Here is a 20,312-nt window from a genome sequence, read left to right as displayed (position 1 = left end):
CCCCTAGATTAAAATAATTTTCTCTCCAAATTGTTATCTAGCCTAGCCCATCAAAAACCTAGACCAAAATATAATTTCACTGTCATAGCCCAATGAGATTGTTGTAATAGCTATAGAACCTAAATATATTTTATTGTAACTTTATTGGAATTTTATTATCTATTTTAAGTAAATTCATATTTTGAAATTCATTAATAAAGAGGAGTAGGTTGCACTTTAAAACATTCCTGCTTCATATTCTGGTTCATTTCTCTTTTCTTCATCCCTTTTCTTCTTTTTTAAAAATCTTGCCCGTTTTCTTTTCTGCTTTACCTCTTCAAGGCACGCGATTTCAGCTTTCCGCTCTCGGTCTTTGTCAACAGATGTCAGGATTTTCAAACAATTCTTGCCTGGTTGCAGTCCAAGATGCTTTATTACTTGATATTTTTTACATGCACAGGAATGACAATATTTTGAGAAAACTTCAGCATCCAAAATTTTGCCTGTATCAATACAGGACACCGTAACTACACCGTTGAGTGAAGAATAGCCCCGCTTCTGCCACGTTCCATCAATACCGACACTGAGATCCGTAGATGTGTTGCCTTCTTCGTCCACATTTAGTTGCACAGCTTCATTTGTAGCAGATATCATGCTATCAGTTGCTACTTCTTTTAGGCTTTGGAGAATTTTACCATTGTAACGTTCAAACTTTTGAGGAGGGCTTGGTAAATCCAATAAACCAAACAAGGTTCGCCCTGCAATCATTCCTTTTCCTATCGCCCGCAACCCATAAACACATCGTAAATTGATATCAAAAAATGTATCTACTTTGGAGGAAGTGTAAAATGACTGCTCTTTATTACAGTTTTCACATAATAGAGATAGGCTACAAGCAAGCCCCTTCCCTTCTGTTGTATTTTCTATCAACTGGAGAGAATTCTCTTTGTGACAAAATTTACAAACACAAAAACTAGATATAGCTTTAGAAATTAGTCCAGTATTTACAATGATATTACCCTCACCAACATCAGTCCAATCTTCATCATTATCAAAAACATCCTCAATCTTTCGTTTAGAAGCTGAATCTTTCTTAGGCCTTCTTTCCTGTGATGGTTGTTGCTCAGCTTCATTAGGCCTAGGAGTCTGAGGAGATGAAACACTAGACACTACATCACTTACAGAACTTACGCAATCACTATTAGTGTACTGGTTTCCACGGAAACGTCTTTTCTTGAATAGTTTCTTTGATTTTGTCATGGCTACAAAATAGTAGGCCTAACTAAAAACAATAGCGTTTACAACTAAATTGTACAACACCAAACTTATAAAAGGTTATAAGCTAAAGCAATAACAACATAACCTGTAAATAATAAACAGCAGACAGTAGACTACAGTCAGCAGCTGAGTAAGCAGAGTAACCAACACAAGAAACAAAATACTGTAGCAGAAATAAAAGCCCAACATATATGACACTGAGTGCGCTTTTTAGTTCGAACATTTCTTTTTGTGAATAACTGCTGCAATATATTACCTTTTTTTTTTTTAATAGTTGGTAAATCATATAAGTGTTGTATATGTAAATGATCAGCGTAAACCAACAAATAAAAAGACGCAAAAAACAAAAAAAAAATGAAAAAAAAAAAAATGTTCACGTCTGTCTTCCCAAGAAATAAAGTATTGACTCTTATACAGATAAAGGGTGATCCAGTTAGAGGTTACAATTTAAAAATTAAATTATACGTATTGTAGTTTACTTGCAAGGTATTTTTTTATTCATACACATTTATTAAAGATTGACATTACACATGGAAAATAATATCCGCCAAATGACCGCCACGTGAATCCCTGCAGCCTTCAGCCCTTTTGATGAAATTTTCCACCACTTTCTCGATCATTTGTTGTGGAATTTGATGGATTACTCTGCGAATCTCGTCCTTCAGCTCCAGAATCGAGTTGGGCTTGTTTGCGAAAACCTTCTGCTTCAAATATCCCCAAAGGAAATAGTCCATTGCTGTGAGGTCACATTATCTTGCTGTCCAACGCTGATCACCGAAACGAGACATTAAACGGCCGGGAAACTTTGTGTGCAACAACTGCACTGTTTCTCGTGCTGTATGACAAGTAGTCCCATCTTTTTGAAACCACAAGTCGTTCAACTCGTTATTGACAACCAATTCTTCCAACTGCTGCCAAAAATAATCGCTTATCAACTCCCGATAACGTTCTCCATTGACAGTAACTTCATCGCTATGGTCATTTTCAAAAAAGTAAGGGCCAATCCACAATCCACACCAAACAGTTACCTTTTTTGGATGCATTTATTTTTAGAGTTTCACTAACCTTCTGTTTTGTTTGATCATCGCTTACGCCTTCAAATTGATTTTGTTCGTTTATAAATCTAGGTAAATCAGAGTTTGTTTCAGGATCAGGTTTCTCGTTCGCTTTTCAGGCAGGTTTAGGATAGGTTTTCTATGATCAGAGTTGCTGCCGTCCTAGAATCAAAAATCTAGTTGTAACCAAATTAAAATAGTTTGTAGGCTATATCACCTTACCTTTACCTACTTGATAGGAAACTTATATGTTTAAATTATCTTTACTTAAAATTATGAAACTTAAGCAAACATAATTAACATTAACCTACTAAACTGTATTCGAATGAGGGAGAATACAATTAACTTACCTTTAAAGTAGCTAAGTGAGCCAATAATTTCCCTCTTGATTCAAATATACGTTTCATCTTGATATTAACTTATAGTCGGGTAAATATAGGATATGACCTTAAAAAAATTGCAAGAAAACGTTTTATGGTTTTATTTTGTAGAGTTGGGTTTGCAGAATGACATACTAAAAGTTGCCAAAAATCGGTGCACGAGAAAACCACTAAAATCACAATTTAAAATGGCGGCTTTTTTCAACATTGGACAAATTAAAAAAACATATTTCACATGTATTTGTTATGCACATTTTCCAAGATATTGACTTGGGACCACCGCCTGTATTTATTGAGTGGTTAGTACTTCATTTTGATAGGGAACATGTTTTTGACCGCCATCTTGGATCCGCCATATTGGACATAGATAATTTGTTTTCAATGTAATGATAGTGTTGTGACACATCATTACCAACTACATTTTTACACTGATTTCAATGCCGAAATCCGTTTTTAAATATCTTTATTCATTTAGAAGATATATACAAAAGAAAACTCTGCACCATACATTTCTTATGGACGTTTCGTAGTTTGATATTTTTTTTTAAATTATTTTTCTTATATCTCCAGTTCTTATTAACGCTTGTAGTTCGTTCTAGGCTTAAAATATTCAGTAATGTAAGGGCTTTCATTTGAGCTCTTGATCATTAAAATCAGACGAGTTAAAGACCTGCTACGAACCTCAGAACAATATTAAATTTAACTTTTTAGAAATATATTTTTATTAAAAGATTTATAACTCGGGTTGTTAATACGTCACCGAGTTCTTTCTGGTCTCAAATTACTCAGTAAATGTTTGGCTTTAATTTTATTGATCATTAAACAAAATCTGACAATTTTAAAATGAGCCATGGACCATAATTTAACATTAGAATGTATTTATATTGAAATTTGTCTTTAGTTAAAGACGTATATTCCTAATTCTAAATAACTCCCAAAACTCTTTATAGTCTTAAATAATTCGCCAAAATATTGACTTTTATTTTAGCTATGGATTACTTTCCAGGAGTTATTAGGGTTTGGGATATATGTCCTTAACTAAAGACAAATTTCAAAATAAATACATTTTAATGTTAAATTATGGTCCATGGCTCATTCTAAAATTGTCAGATTTTGTTTAGTGATTAATAAAATCAAAGCTAAACATTCCCTGAGTAATTTGAGACAAGAAAGAACTTGGTGACGTATTAACAACCCGAGTTATAAATATTTTAATAAAAATATATTTCTAAAAAGTTAAATTTAATATTGTTCTGAGGTTCGTAGCAGGTCTTTAACTCGTCTGATTTTAATGATCAAGAGCTTATCAATCAATCAATCAATCAAGAAATTTATTTACACAATAATTGCCAATACATAGGATACAAAAGTGCAAAAACCACAAATGGTTTGTCTGCACTAAAAATATTGTTTCTTATCTACCATACAGTTTTTGTCAGTTTGAATCAGTAGCATGCAGTTTTATGAGTTCTTAATTGTCTCTTGAGTAATTAATAACAAAAAAAAGACAACAAAGACACAAATATCTGTAAAAATTCAACAGTAACAATAACAAATAAACTATTGGAATAAATAACAATAATATATTACTTTAACTTCAACTAAAATGTAAATAAATTAAATGCATAATTGTAATAAATTAAAATTGTAACAAATCATTCCAAACAAGTTCCTTTAAATAATGTTTAAACATGCTATAACTATTTGCAAAAACCATATGATTTGTGAGGTTATTAAAACATTTGGGAACAAAAACTTCAAGTGTTCTACTTCCATACTTATTCCTGTGCTTTGGTACAAAATAATAATTCCTTCTAACATCATATGGGTGATTATTGACTATTTTCAAGCTGTCATCAAATAAATGATCAGTGGATATCAAAAAGATATATAACTTACTAACAGGTAGCAGTATAACAAAATGAAAAATCTTTATAATTGGTAACTGCTTAATGTGCACTGGAACAATACATTTGAGCGCTTGCTCCTGCAGATGCTCAATTTTCCTCAGAGAAGTCTTTGAAGCATTGCCCCATGCTCTCACACCATATCTTAATATTGATTCACACAATGACTGGTAAATCACCAATAGCACATTAAATGGCAGGACACTTTTTAAATAAAAAATTTTGCAAACACATGATCTGATTTTTTTACAAACATAATTAACATGTATATCCCATTTAAAATTGTGGTCAACATGAACCCCTAAATATTTAAAATCATGCACATTCTCTAAACTCTTACATTGACAACTTTTTGGGATAAGTGAGTAAGTATGATTATGTAAACAATCAAAATTATGGTAAGTAATGCTTACATTAGAACATTTAAATGCAGGTGAATGCACATGCATGACCTTGGACTTTTTGTCATTTATTACCAATCCATAATCATGACACCATTCTAAAAGGTTGTTAACAGCATTCTGCATATTTTTTCTGCCTCTATTATATTTTTGTTTGATACGACAATTGCAGTGTCATCAGCGTACATAAAAACCGTGTCTTCTTTTATATATTTTGGGAGTGTATTTGCATATATTATATATAAGATTGGGCCCAAAATACTTCCTTGAGGTACCCCAGAAAAAAGTTCTGCCTCTTCACTAAATGTACTATGCACTTTTACAATAATTTTTCTGTTTTTCAGATAGTCTCTAAACCATTCTAAAAACCTGCCAGAAATTCCTATGTCCTTGAGTGCTGTCAATATTTTATCAAACTGCAGTGTATCAAAAGCTTTAGTAAAGTCTATAAAAGTTACTATTACTTGATTGCCCTGCCCTAATTCTTTGTTAATATTGTTAGAAAAATCTTTCAGCAATAACTCTGTACTTTTGTTTTTCTGGAAACCATACTGACTTTTATTTATAACATCATTTTCTGCTAAGTATTTATTTAAATGGTGTGCAATGTACCTTTCCATTATTTTATCTATTGAAGAAAGAATAGATATTGGGCGATAGTTCTGGTATGAATTGTGGCAACCTGATTTATAAACAGGTCTTATAATAGCAGTTTTTAGCAGAGTCGGCATTCTGCCTTCATCAAGTGATGCATTTATTATATTAACCAGCACTTCAGCGGCTTCTAAATTACACTTTTTTAAATCACATTCTCTTATTCCATCTATACCGGGGCTATTTTTCTTTAATTTTACAATAATATCTTCAATATCTTTTCTATTGGCTTTGGGGATGTACAAACTCTTAATATCTCCTAATTTAACCTCAGCACTGTCGAATCCCATTAGCTCAAATGAAAGCCCTTACATTACTGAATATTTTAAGCCTAGAACGAACTACAAGCGTTAATAAGAACTGGAGATATAAGAAAAATAATTTAAAAAAAAATATCAAACTACGAAACGTCCATAAGAAATGTATGGTGCAGAGTTTTCTTTTGTATATATCTTCTAAATGAATAAAGATATTTAAAAACGGATTTCGGCATTGAAATCAGTGTAAAAATGTAGTTGGTAATGATGTGTCACAACACTATCATTACATTGAAAACAAATTATCTAAGTCCAATATGGCGGATCCAAGATGGCGGCCAAAAACATGTTCCCTATCAAAATGAAGTACTAACCACTCAATAAATACAGGCGGTGGTCCCAAGTCAATATCTCGAAAAATGTGCATAGCAAATGCATGTGAAATATGTTTTTTTTAATTTGTCCAATGTTGAAAAAAGCCGCCATTTTAAATTGTGATTTTAGTGGTTTTCTCGTGCACCGATTTTTGGCAACTTTTAGTATGTCATTCTGCAAACCCAACTCTACAAAATAAAACCATAAAACGTTTTCTTGCAATTTTTTTAACGGTCCCTATGTAAGTTTGTTTAGTTTGCCTGGACTATTAATAATATAAACATAACCAGGATTTCATTTTGGAATACATTGTAACATAGCATAAACACCAGCAGAAAGCAAACTGTACACACACAGCTGATTCAACCACTGTTTTGCAATAACAAACCAAGCGACGTACTTGGTCTATCAATGCAAAATAAAGCGTCTCTTGGTCTATTATTGAGATTTTACTCATCTGTTGGTCTATGATTGCAAATTGTAAAATGTAAGATAAAGCAAATGGCGCTTAGGTTTTTCCTTTTTTTAATTCTCCTATTAAGTCCTGTGATAAGTTTTTTTTTTATTCTAATAGCTTCAACATTTATCTACCAGAGTGATCTGAAAGCTCAAAATGTCCACATATGTCGCTTGGTCTACCATTGCATAACTACATCCATTTGAGGTATATTACAACAAAGTCAGTACAAAATGTCTATTCACATTATCTATCTGTTATGGATTGTTTGAGAATTGAATTAGTTAGTGATTTAATTAGTGGACTGTATTGTATTATGACGTTTGAATAAATTGAGCAGTAAAATGACACATCTGAAACTTGAAAGAAAATAATTAATGAAGTCTTATCTAATAGTAAAATTGAAGTATCACTCACGACCGATCCTTTCTTCTCCGCCGCGTGGTCGGCGGCCTGGAGTGTGGAGTGTAGAATTCTCAGGGGCCCCTTGGTCCAGCGAAGATCATCCTGCCGTAGTGGATAAAGTCGTTCACGGACACAAAGATAATCCCGGAGGCGAGACACGATAATTATTGAATTTAAAACCGATCACGGTATAAGAAAGTTCAAGGCACAAACTGGTGCGTGATAAGTGGTAGCGGGCGGGAAAGCAGATTGACATTGACATGAAGAAGAGATAAAAGGAAAAAGGAGTAGGTAATGCTACGTCACCGGCAGGATTGCCAACTAGGAAAAGAGGAATGACTAGCAATGAGTCTGTCCTTATGTATGTATGCCAAAATGGGCTGAACCTAAACTAAACTTGATTTTGTCCTTTTTACTTATTATTTACACAACACTATCTACATATTATTAGGCAAGCATGTTTCTTTAAATCTTTTTTCTCAGCTCGTGTGCATCGCAGGGAAAATCTACTCATACTGTTGGAAAGATATTTTCCTGTAGATGTGCAGAATCCCTTTATAAATTAAAATAAGCTCAAAAATAAGCACAACAAATAAATTTAAAATTTTGAAAAAAAGTTTCATTGATCTTATCGGTTGCCATGCTGGTGACGAAATAACAACGAAATATAAACAGAAAATCAAAACAAATAGAAGAAACTCCAATCACATGTTTTATTTACAGTGTGTGGTGAAAATAGAGAAGTCTGAACATTAAATATTTTAGGTTGAGATTCGACCACTGGACGGACGACCTCTAGTTAGAGGTTAATGAACAATACTAAGCACTTTTTAGCTAATTAAAGTGACTACCATAAAAACCTATTGCTGGCATCTGCCCTTAAGTTTTTCTTTCGTTTTTCTTGTGATATGTGTTAAAATAATGGTTAAAAACAAAAAATTACGTAGTCTAGGTTAGCGCACTCTTTACTAGTGTACATATGTAGCCTGGAATGGACCTCATGTGACCTTGGTTGCATCATGACGCTATTACATAAATTAATAAAAGGTGATAATAATGATGAAAAATGTTATAGTTACAACTGCATACATTTAAACTGTACAACAAAAATAATAATGATAAAAGAAAATGTTAATAATTTTAAGAATAATACAATTGTCATATTTTACAAGATCTTATGTACTTTGATTTTAAAACCAATCATACGCCTGGTGGGGCAGGCTCCTCACGTAGTTGAGAGGGAGGTTCCTGGCGGGGATTTGAGGTTCGAGGGGTGTATTGATGTTGTGGGGGATGGGAAGGAAGGAGATAAGGATTTAAAGCGATTTGATGTGGGGCGTGGATGAAAGAAGGCCTTGATGGTTGTGGATGGGGGACACGACAAACTGGGACATGATTTCGAATGGGGTTGAGTGGGGGAGGAGGCTGATGGATGAAACGTTGATACTGGAGGGTGGTAGGATGTGTAAAGTACTGTCGTGGAGGATATGTTGTGTTTTGGAGCAGTCTCGGGAGTTGTGGTTGGGGTAGCTGTAGTTGTGGTGCTTGTGGTATAATTAATTGTTGTGGAAGTGTAGAGGATTGTTGTGGTGTTGGACGTAATAGATGGTGAGGTGGAGGTGGTGGTTGTTCTAGTGTAGACGGTTCTTGTGGTGGAGGTGTTGGTCTAGGTGGTGGTGTTGGTGTATGTGATGGTGGTGGTGTTGGGGAGTTTGTTGAGTCTCGTGGTAAAGTCCTGTGCCGTCTGGATAGTGTAGGGGATCTGTGCCGTCTGGATAGTGTAGGGGATCTTTCACGTCTGAGTAGGGGAGGGGATATTTCACGTCTGGTTGGGCTTCTGTCCTATCTTGAGCCCCTCGACACACTCCTCCCTCTGTCACGCCTACCAAATGACCTGAGGCCAGAAGATTCACTTCCTCCGGATACTTCCTCCGGATAATACCAAAGTAACCCTTTATGATCGAAAGGAAATGTGTTATATAGGCCTAATAAACTTAACGGGAAAATCTTGGAGCCAGCAAAACAATGTAGCTATACTGTATTGTTCAGCTTGTGGGCTTCACTCACCTTAATTTGTTAATCCAGGACTCGTCAAATGTAACACAACGAAGACACAAACACACATACACGCACATAAAAATCGTCCTTGGATTAATTAACTCCGACGTTTCGCGGGACCAAGATAACGTCCCGCTTCCTCAGGGAATTAAAACTTTGTTTCTCTCGCGTACACGAGCCGAACGCCTAACCACGACTGCCGGATCAGCTGTTCCAGTAGAGGGGGGGAGGGCAGGGGGGTTGGTAGACGTACTGGTTATTGTAGATAAGCCTTTGACATCCTTGGCCTTGTCTCTCAGCTGTTCTAGTTCTTCTTTAATTATTGGTAAATAAACAGTATTAACATCCACCGATGGTCGTGATAGAGGCTCATCTTCAATAGCCATAAATAGTGACTCTGCCATGTTCCGTTTCCTCCAATCCGGTTCTTTGTATAGAATTTTGCTGGAATCCCATTTTACTGTATGCTTTGTCTCTAATACATGTTCACAGATTTTCGAGCCATACCTATCCTTATTTTTAACCTTTTTAACGTGTTCGTTAATCCTCACCGTCACTGGCCTTGACGTTTGCCCTACATAGTTTCTACCACACGAACAAGGAATTTTATAGATAATATTTTTTGTTTTTTGCTGTTCATTTTCAGGTTTTAGTTTGGTGAGACGGCTACGAATTGTGTCTTTACTTTTGAAAACGTAAAGTTCGAAACGTCGGAGTTAATTAATCCAAGGACGATTTTTATGTGCGTGTATGTGTGTTTGTGTCTTCGTTGTGTTACATTTGACGAGTCCTGGACTAACAAATTAAGGTGAGTGAAGCCCACAAGCTGAACAATACAGTATAATAAACCTCGCCTAAAAACATGTCTTTCAAAAATAGAACAATGTAGCTAGCCTAGAAGTTGAATTTAACTTATAAGTATTGAAAATTGAAACCCTGATATATAAACTCAGTCGAGACAAGGTTTATGCAAGTTAGTCAACCTTATTTAATATAGGCTAGGCTACTAGTAGTAAAGTTTTTAGCATCTGAAGTTATTAGGCCATCTAGTCGTAATGAGCAATTTACAACTCAATCAAACTGTAAAATTGGTGTAAATCCGTTGGCAAATAAATAAAATAAAAAGCTAACTTATAGGCTACTAGAAAACCGCTTAAAGGTTGTATTGTAAATGCCTCAGTTGAATTCTCCTATTCAGAAATAAATTAAGTTAATTGCTAAGACAAGTAATAATAATGTACCTACTTTAATTAGGATAAATCCAGTTAAGAAGCATTCCAAACCATATCTTACCTGTTACATTCGTACCCGCTATCTCCTATCAGCACACCGTTGAACTCGTTCTGCTCGAAACGGGCGTATAGGGATGAGGTTTTGAAAACTCGGGAATCGTGCGTGCTTCCTTTCCACCTGGCGACGATGTTGGTAAACTCTTGCTTAGCGCCTACCGCCGCAAAAACATTGATTGAAAAATAGCCTTTGCGGTTTCGGTACTCCTCCTTGTCGTCAGTTGATGGACACACAATGGCCACAATGGCCACAATGTGCCATCAATTGCACTGAGGATGCCAGGGAAACGACCTAATCAATAAAAGGCGTCCTTTGTTTGTTGAGCATATTGGTTCTTTGGAAATATGATGTAGTCTTTCCTCAGTTTATGGCATATTGCCAATGCCACTTTATGCACATAGCGGCATGCCGATGATTCTGAAATATTAGTTTGATCGCCGGCTTCCCGCAAAAGTGTTCCACTTGCAAAAAAGCGCAACGCTACCAACACTTTCTTCCACAAAGGTAACCTAGTTCCCCTTGTGGAAGTGCCTTCCAAAATAGGCCTTATCAATTCAATTAGTTCTTTCACAGAGTTTTTTGAAAATCTATACCTATCCTTGAATTCATCCTCACTTAAGTCAACAAATGGATTGTTTTCCCGCTCACGACGAATTCGTGGCCCACGAAAACGGTAAAAATCATTATAATCGATGTAATCCATAATCACCTTCAACTTAAACATACGGTACAAAAATGGCTTAGGTTAAAAGTGGACGACTAAAATTAATCCTACCCATATGAAGGATTAAAATCTAGCATGTTTTAGTCCGTGGACTAAAGCATAATTTCTTTAGTTCAGAATTAAAAACTAGTTCTTGACTAAGATTAGTCGCTGACTTATAAGTACTCGAATCAGAAAGATATGTTTCTTAGTCCAGCACTAAAATGAGCTTTAGTCTAAGACTAGCGCTAATACCTGACTCAGAAACCCGCCCTAAAAGTTCATTCTCTTTTATGTTTAGGGTCTTGCCCTTTTGTGTAGCAAAGAGATTTGATTGACAGGTAATATGGCTCACCAAATCCTGGTCTAAAAGCTGGAGGAAAACAGCAGTAGGATTTCGGCATTATTCAACATGTCCTTTCCAGTATCTTTTAGGTTCTGACCGTAAACCGCAACCTACCTCGCCAAAGACTGGCCGCACTGGTGATTACCCTGCAAGGAGTGGGGGTAACCAGGCAAGGCATACGATGCCCACCGTCCCTGTTCGGGCGCCATTTATGTGACGTAATCTTCCTGGCGGGCGACAAGTGGAAAATTACGCCACCGATAAGAAAACGAGATCCCAGGATTCGCCCTAGTCTGGTCGCGGGGAGTTTCCCAGGAGTCGATAGTGATTCAGATAGCCTAAATTTGATAGCCCTGGTTGTCAGAGCTCGAGACGAACTTTGCGGGTTACCCAAACACCCAACTCGAAATCACCACTCTAACCTAGGGCTCGTGGGGAAATTAATAATCGTGACTTGACTCTGTGGGCAAATATCTAAATGACACACTACTAGCTAACTTAACGAGACAACAAGTAAGCTAAGTAGTCACCCCGCTTACCTACAGAGTTAAGTGGTCAACCTGCAACAAACAAGGTTAGTACAAGATAGGCCTAACCAAGCCTAACTCCCACAGAGTCCGAATTTATTAAACAAGGAAACAAGTTGGCTTAAGTTGTCCAAGTGAGACACGAAACTATAAAAAAATGAAACTAAAAATAAAACTGCTCCTTGAGCTGAAAACGAAAAACTAAAACTTTAACTTCCTCACGTGTTCAACTTGAACCAACTTTGACAGAAATTGTCCAGCAGAAACCTGTCTGCTGGAACAAACTTTGGGACGTTTGGGGAACTTTAAAAAGGGTTTTATGAATTAAAAAATAAAGTCCCAAGACGGATTAAGAAACGTTAAACGAAAATATATTCCACCAACTGCAATACTTTACCAAATTAGTTGGTTAAAAATGTATGACTAGATCGGAGAGTCAGGCCTAGCCTACGAACTTCGACAAAGTTCTGCCGAAACACAACTGACGGAGAAGTATTCGAAAGAAAACCTAAGTTGTTTAAGTTTATTACACAACTTACCAAACGAAGTAATAATACTGTAAAACTTTTTTTTTCGCGCACTCGATGCACCACGAAACTTACTGTAACTTTAAAACGACGAAGTAGTTGAACGAAAAACTCATCAAATCGAAGACGAAAGAACGAATGCCTTAAAGCCGGGAATACGAAAAACAATCCTTATTCTTCTCCCTTCACCTTCGTCTCAGATTCGAGGCGAAGGTTAAAACGCTCCCTGATTGGTCAGCACAAACAGAGTCAGCTGAGTCCCGTGCTGGCGAAGGCAGGCGCATGACAGCTTCAACATGCTGACAGCCGCGTACCACTCAAAAGGTGGCTCCGCTGCTCTTCTTTTCTCCCGTAGCCTGCCCTCAGACGCAGTCAACAACCAAACAACCAAACTTATACCAACGTCGTCTGCGATCTTGGAATTTGAGGTTAGTTACGATGTCAGTTTAGAGTCGCGACTAGGGCACAACAACAGCTTACATTCAGCTGTTTAAGTTTCGTGGTTTAGCCGTTATTTTACCCCCTACACATTTGACCCGTTACAAATTGTCGTTGAATAATCTCTCTTCTTCCATTTGTAATCAGGAACATCTTTTTCCTTTTAAGAACAGTCCTCTTTTTTGGCCTTTTGTTCCTGCCTTCATTACTTTAAGTTTGACTTTATTACTCACATCAACTTTCTTTACACATCTAACTTTTTTATAGATTTGTTTTTAGTTTTATCAGTGGCAATAGACCTATCTTCACTAGTTACACTGGTCTCAACAGTTAAATTTTAACAACATTTTGGAGTTTCAGCTAAAATAGGTTCAACAGGGCCTTTATCATGAACAATCTCATTTTCTAGACTTAGGCCTGCCTTAACAATTTCTGTGTTGAATATTTCATCAAAGTTGTTAATAGTTTCGGTTTCATCACTGATTATTGCTACAGTTTCTACAAGCTCATTAGGCTCTAATAGTATGCATGGGCTGATTGTACTTGGCTCGACAAACGATTTCTCATTACTAATACTAGGACTTAAAAGGAGTAGTAGAGACATCAATAAATCCTAAATCTACTTTACTATTTACATTAGGGACAACATTTCTGAGCGAAATATCTGGTTCTTTTGAATCTAAACAATACTTTTCTCCTAACCCCACTTCTCACTTTTATCATCACCACTCAAATCCGAATTTTTAAAGTTTTCAGGTAGATCTTCCAATAACAACTCGTCTATTTCTTGTAACTTTAGTTTTCTATCCATACTGACGGAACCATAAACATTAAATCACCAAAAACGCACCACAAAACAAGTGTGAACTGTTACTTGGACAAAACAGCAGTAAACAGTAAACCCTCTCATATCCGGACTAATGTGGCGCCGGCCGATCCGGATAACAATAAATCCGGATATGAGAGACACATTTTTTAGATGAGAAAACAGACTGATACTGTACAACAACTACGGTACTCAATTTTAGTAAGCCTTAAATGCGGAAACGTTTGTTTATTAAATAAAACAACGGTATTTTGGTTTTAATAACACTTTAATACAACATCAAAACTCAAAACATATTACGTAATACAGTACAGTACAGTGAAAGAAATGAAATGAAACTAAGAAAAACACTTTAATACAACATCAAAACTAAAAAAAATATTACGTAATACAGTACATTACAGTGAACGAAATGAAATGAAACTAAGAAAAAGACCAGTACTGTAACGAACAAAAATGCAGGGCTACAGAGTAAAATAAAAAAAACCTTTCACCTTTCACCTTTAAATTCTGAACAAAATGGTACAAATTCCATTTCTGTAAAAATAACGGAAAAATCGGATTTTCCCAAAAATGGCCCGAACGATTTTGATAAAGATAGAAGAAGTATGTTAGAGTCCTTTAAATTCTGAACAAAATTGTACAAATTCCATTTCCGTATATTTACTATATATTTAATTATATAATTACCGTATATTTAATTATAAAACAATTTATATTTGTTGCCAATAAACCACGAATACTAGAAAAATCCCGGAAAAATCGGATTTTCCCAAAAATGGCCCGAACGATTTTGATAAAGATAGAAGAAGTATGTTAGAGTCCTTTAAATTCTGAACAAAATTGTACGAATTCCATTTCCGTATATTTACTATATATTTAATTATATAATTACCGTATATTTAATTATAAAACAATTTATATTTGTTGCCAATAAACCACGAATACTAGAAAAATCCCTGTATGTATCATAAACATAAACAAATGACGTTGTTGGCCCGAATCCTATACTAATGGCATTGAAAATATGTTTTGGCAGTTCTATTTAAGCAATGTTAAATTATGTTTATTTTCGAGCCAAAACCGTCATTTGTTTTTATGATCCTATTATGTACTTTGCCTAATTTAATACAATTAAATTGTGCACATAATGTTGACTGTGTAGTGTATATTTATTACTGAATGACTTCACATAAACATAAATAAAAACAACAACAAATAATTAACTGATCAGCTGGATTAAATAGGGACAGTCTTTGGAAATATGTATCAACTCTCCCACAGTGTACAGGCTAGAGACTACTCAAGTCCTAAACGGAAATGGAGCTTTGGAACTATCATTGGAAGAGAAGGTACCCTCTTATACCAAGTCAAAATGGAAGACGGAACTGTGTGGAGGAGGCATATCGATCAGCTTCTAAAATGTGAAATTTAGGCGGGGAGAGTTGATACATATTTCCAAAGACTGTCCCTATTTAATCCAGCTGATCAGTTAATTATTTGTTGTTAATAGTACCAAGGACTTTGGGACTTTTTGTGACATCAGTGAATCAGCTGTAAGTTCTACTGGAATGTGCGGAAGCACCTTCGCAAAAGCGGCATCAGCAATAATACTGGAATTACGCGGGAGGAAGATCTTGTTGACGTGGCACGTTAGGGATCATTAGAAGAGCGTTTAAGCTATCGATATAATCATGTGAATTTGGTGCATTATAGACCCTAGTGCATGTTCGGATGATACAGTCATACTGACGAGCAAGTTTCTTGACGTTCTGATACCTTCGACCACAGAGGGAATAGTAAGCTCGGAAAAAGTTCCTCTTTCTAGGGTGGAACACAATGGTATGCTCTGGATGTATGTCTTCAATACGATTGGTTAGAATTAGAATGCCTTTTTTAGATATCTTATCCAGTATGTAAGGTTTCCTGAGCTGTGTGGGTAGTTCGTCACTCTAGATTATTGCACGTTGTTCAGCCTTCGCCAATTGGCGGAATCTAGACTCCTCGTGACTTGGAGGGTAATAAACAACGGCTCCTGGTTGGTAGTCATTTTGATTGGGAGGATCAGGGGCAGCCATTATGCGGCGCACGTCATTGATGGAGTAACGGTTTTGTTTCCCTACCTCGAAGGGATTTACGATCTGCCAGGCAGAGGTTCAAGCCAGTCGTTGGCTTCGAGGTCATCGGGGTCACGATTTCTAATGTATTCTTGAGGGAAGTGGTAAACAGTATTTTCCCACCTCCGCTGGGGTCTTTCTGGTGTGCCCTCACCACCATAGGGTTGCTGACCAGCGAGGAAACCATCCCACATCTTTTCCTGTACAGAGTCAGTACTGAAGGAAATCTCGCACTCATCAGGATTGAACAGCTTAATGCTGTAACTAAGACCGTTACTCAGTTTCAGTTCGTTACGCATCTCGTAAACGGTGCGATCCGTGCGGAAGATGGGTGGATACATTGGATCATTCACAGGGTCATCCTCATGCTCAGCTAGATGTATCTGAGGTTGCTGGTGTGGAGGGGGGGGGGGATTGTCACCTGGCTGACTATCCCTGTCCGTATGGGAATCGGAATGAGCATCGTCTTCCACGGCACTGTTTGCTCTGATTACTGACATTGCGTTTTCTAGGGTTTGTTCGAAATTTCTACGCAAGTCTTCGGGTAGGCCGGAATTCTCTTGGGGCATCAGCGTTGAGGTGTTGTACATTAACTGAGCTTAATAAATTGTTATACGTTGGCCTACGGAAATTATACGGTAGAGTTAAGATGTGCACGTACCTGAAGTATAACGTAGACTGCGTTGTCGTCCTCATCGTCTTGTCTCCAGGGTTTGAACTTTGTACTGTGGACCTTTGATTTCTATGCTATTGTTCTTAACCATTGTAGTTGTCTACTTTACAACATCTCCCTCCGACTTATAAAAGAAAACTTATTCTTCTCAAAAAAATTAAAACTTGTTAGGTTACTTCACCTTATAAAAACATTTCCCTTCCAATATAAAACAAAAACACAAAACACATCTTCCTGGAAGGGAACTCTTTTTTTCTTCTTATAGATTCATTTTATCAGGCGCTCTTCGAGTCCTTTGGGACCGCCTGATAGCTTCTGTGTCTTCCCCTTGTTGAGGTTTTCCATCATTGAAATTTTGATTTAGTGATTTTCTTGGACTACCTAAATTTGCTTGAGGTTTAGGTGGCGATATAGTTGTTGAAGGTCTAAGTGGTGATTTGATTGATTGTCGATGTTTAGGTGAATGTTTTTGAGGAGATCTAGGCTCTGTAGGTTCTGTTGTTTGTCTGATTTCTGGTTCTTTTATTTCAGGCAAAAGCCACTCTTCATGTTCCTCTTCTTTTGTTAGATTCTTCCTTGGGTGATCAGCGTGAACAAATCTTGTGCGGTTTCCTTCCTTAATCAAATAGGTTACAGGGCTTATACATTTGATTACTTTTGCGGGTAACCAGTTCACTTTTTCCTTCCTCACCGAGCGAACAAAGACGTTTTCACCTACTTCAAACATTCGTGTTGAGCCTCTACGGTTATCAGCACTGTTCTTGATTACTTCTTGTTTCCGATTCATATCTGCTGACAAGTTAGGCTTCAGAAGACTCAATGGTGTTCTTGGTTTCATTTTTAAAAACATTTCTGAAGGTGTGCATCCAGTAATAGAATGAGGAGTGTTTCTGTAGGTAAAGAGAAAATTGTCTATTTTGTGTTGGATGGATCGATTAGGTTGATTTTTCTGATCGTGTAGAAGTTGTTTTAAAAAGGTTTCCTTGACGGTTTGTACCATCCCTTCAGCTAACCCATTCGAAGCAGGGTGGTATGGAGGGGTGAGAACATGGTGAATTCCATTTGTTGTCAAGAATTCCTTAAACTCACTTGAAGTGAACTGCGGGCCTCCATCAGTTACAATTGTTTGAGGTAACCCATAGGCTGCAAAACATGTTCTCAAACGTTCTATAGTCTTCAAGGATGTAGTGTTGGACGACATATAAAACAGTTCAACCCATTTAGTACGACTATCTACTAAAATAAGAAAATCCTTGCCTTCAAAGTTTGCAAAATCAAGATGTAGTCGTTGCCAATTTTGACTAGGCCATGTCCACGGTTGAAGAGGTACAACTGGTACTGATTTCCTGGTTGATTGACAAATATTGCATTCTGCAACATATCTTTGAATATCCTTATCCATACCCTGCGACCAAACGTAGCTACAAGCTAACGATTTCATCCGTGATTCACCGGGATGCTCTGAATGTAGTAGATTAAGAATTTCCTTTCTGTGAGTCGGGGGTATGACCACTCGAGTTCCCCACAATAAGCAATTTAATTCTACTGATAATTGATGTGTTTTGTCAGTAAACGGTTGCAACTCCTCACTAACATGATTAGGCCACCCATGTAAGGTGTAATCCATCGCTTTTGACAAGATTGGGTCAAATTTTGATGCTAGGCCTATCTCCTTATGTGTTATAGGCAAACTGTAAGATGTAGAAAAGAAATTGATTTCTTCAGGTTCCTTCTGGTCGTAATTGCATGGCAGTCGGGACAAGGCATCTGCATTTGATATCTCCGAGCCTTTCCGATAGATAAGTTCGTATTGGTACGCTGCCAAGATAAGTGCCCAACGCTGTACTCTCGCAGCTGATAGAGTTGGTATGGATTTGTTAGGTCCTAATATAAAAATTAGAGCTTTGTGGTCAGTCACGAGCCTGAACTTACGACCATACAAGAAAACATGGAACCGTTTCACAGCAAAAACTATTGCTAAAGCTTCTCGCTCGATTTGAGCATATTTGCGTTCACTTTGGGACAACGTCCGAGACGCAAAGGCTATGGGCCTTTCCGAGCCATCTGGCAAAACATGAGCCATCACCGCACCTACACCATATTGTGAGCTATCACAAGTTACTAAAATATCCAACTTTGGATCAAATGGCATCAATACATTGTTTTGTAGAAGCAACCTTCGGCTTTTCTCAAACGCTTCCTCACATTTGTCATTCCACTTCCATTGAACTCCGTTATTTAACAACTGGTGAAGGGGGTACAGCAAGGTAGACAGGTTTGGCAAAAATTTGCCGTAATAATTCAATAATCCTAAGTACGAACGCAACTGCGTGACATCATTAGGCCTTGGAGCCTCTACAATCGCTCTACTCAATTCTGGACTCGGATGGATCCCTGTACCATCCAGAAGATGCCCCAGGAATACAATACTCTTTTGGAAGAACTTACTTTTGGTCTCGTTTATTTTCACACCATATTCACTCAACCTAGTTAGAACCTTATGAACTAAAACTACCATTTCTTCTGGTGAGTGACTTATTAATAGAATATCATCAAGATAGCAATAGGCATTTTGAATCCCTGACATGATTTTGTCCATTACAGACTGGAATATAGATCCCGCACTAGAAATCCCGTATGGCAGCCGCTTGTAGCGAAACAACCCTCTGAGAGTATTTATAGTCAAAAGGGCTTGTGAGGATTCTTTTATTTTAACCTGGTTGTAGGCAGAAGCCAAATCAAGCTTACAAAAATATTTAGCGTCACCGATTTGAGCAAATATTTCATCTGGGTTCGGTAAGGGGTAATGATCTGTTCTGATACACTGATTTAGCGTTATCTTAAAATTTCCACAAATTCTGACAGATTTGTCTGCTTTCGGAACAACTACAATGGGAGTAGCCCAATCCGTTTTTGTCACCGGATATATTACATCATTTCGTACCAAATTATCTAATTCCTTGTCTACTGCAGGACGTAACGAGAAAGGTACATTATGTGGTTTGCAAAACACAGGAGTAGTATTTTCTTTGAGCACCAACTCCACCTCTACATTTTTAATTTCTCCAAAAGCAGCGTCAAAAACACCTGCGTATTGCTTCTTTAATTCCTCTACGCTAGGCTTAACAAAATTCAGAACAGTCTTACCGTTCAGTTCGTTGACGACAGAGTCATCTTTGCATTCCTTCATTACTTTACTCCAATCCAGCTTCATTGCTTCTAGCCAGTTTCTTCCCATTAAAATTGGTTGGTCGGTCGAAGTACTTTCAATCACTACCATCGGAAGGACCATTTTTTTCCCATTGGAAATATTTACATCTGCCTGAAACTCGCCAAGGACATTAATTTTCTCACCTGTGTATGTCTTCAAACATATTTTGCTTTTTGAGAGCAGTGGGACAGAATCCTTAAATTTATCAAAATAAACAGAGTCCGGTAACACGCTAACAACAGCGCCTGTGTCGATCACCATCTGTAAAGGTACATTATTTACACACATTTCAGCAACAAATTTATTAGGCCTACTTTTATCATTTGAGTATGCAATTGTATACAATTCTAATTGATATTCATCTTCTTGATTGATGTTTGCCTGTTGAACATGTGAGCAACTCTCCTGGTCGCCCTCTTCATCGCAGAAATTCACCCTGGAGCTAGGC

At 37.0% G+C, this 20,312-nt stretch overlaps 2 protein-coding genes across 2 annotated transcripts; both read right to left on the bottom strand.

Annotated features, from left to right (window-relative positions):
- Positions 1-216: 216 nt before the first annotated feature.
- LOC128984327 (circumsporozoite protein-like) lies at positions 217-11,754 on the bottom strand. Its single transcript, XM_054403635.1, has 6 exons — positions 11,691-11,754; positions 10,500-10,650; positions 8,355-8,919; positions 7,161-7,250; positions 999-1,125; positions 217-611 (listed from the first exon to the last, which is right to left on the bottom strand). Exons 1-6 carry the CDS (start codon positions 11,752-11,754, stop codon positions 217-219), a joined length of 1,392 nt encoding a protein of 463 aa, XP_054259610.1.
- A 5,158-nt stretch (positions 11,755-16,912) lies between these two features.
- LOC128984326 (uncharacterized protein K02A2.6-like) lies at positions 16,913-19,933 on the bottom strand. The gene has a single exon (XM_054403634.1). It carries the CDS (start codon positions 19,931-19,933, stop codon positions 16,913-16,915), a length of 3,021 nt encoding a protein of 1,006 aa, XP_054259609.1.
- Between the last annotated feature and the right edge of the window lie 379 nt (positions 19,934-20,312).

Source organism: Macrosteles quadrilineatus, unplaced genomic scaffold (genome assembly GCF_028750875.1).
Source record: "Macrosteles quadrilineatus isolate MER2022 unplaced genomic scaffold, UCM_ALF_1.0 Scaffold_2__2_contigs__length_208266976, whole genome shotgun sequence".
Classification (NCBI taxonomy): Eukaryota; Metazoa; Arthropoda; class Insecta; order Hemiptera; family Cicadellidae; genus Macrosteles; species Macrosteles quadrilineatus.
The sequence above is the reverse complement of the archived record's forward strand: the minus strand, read 5'-3'. Positions and strand labels throughout refer to the sequence as shown.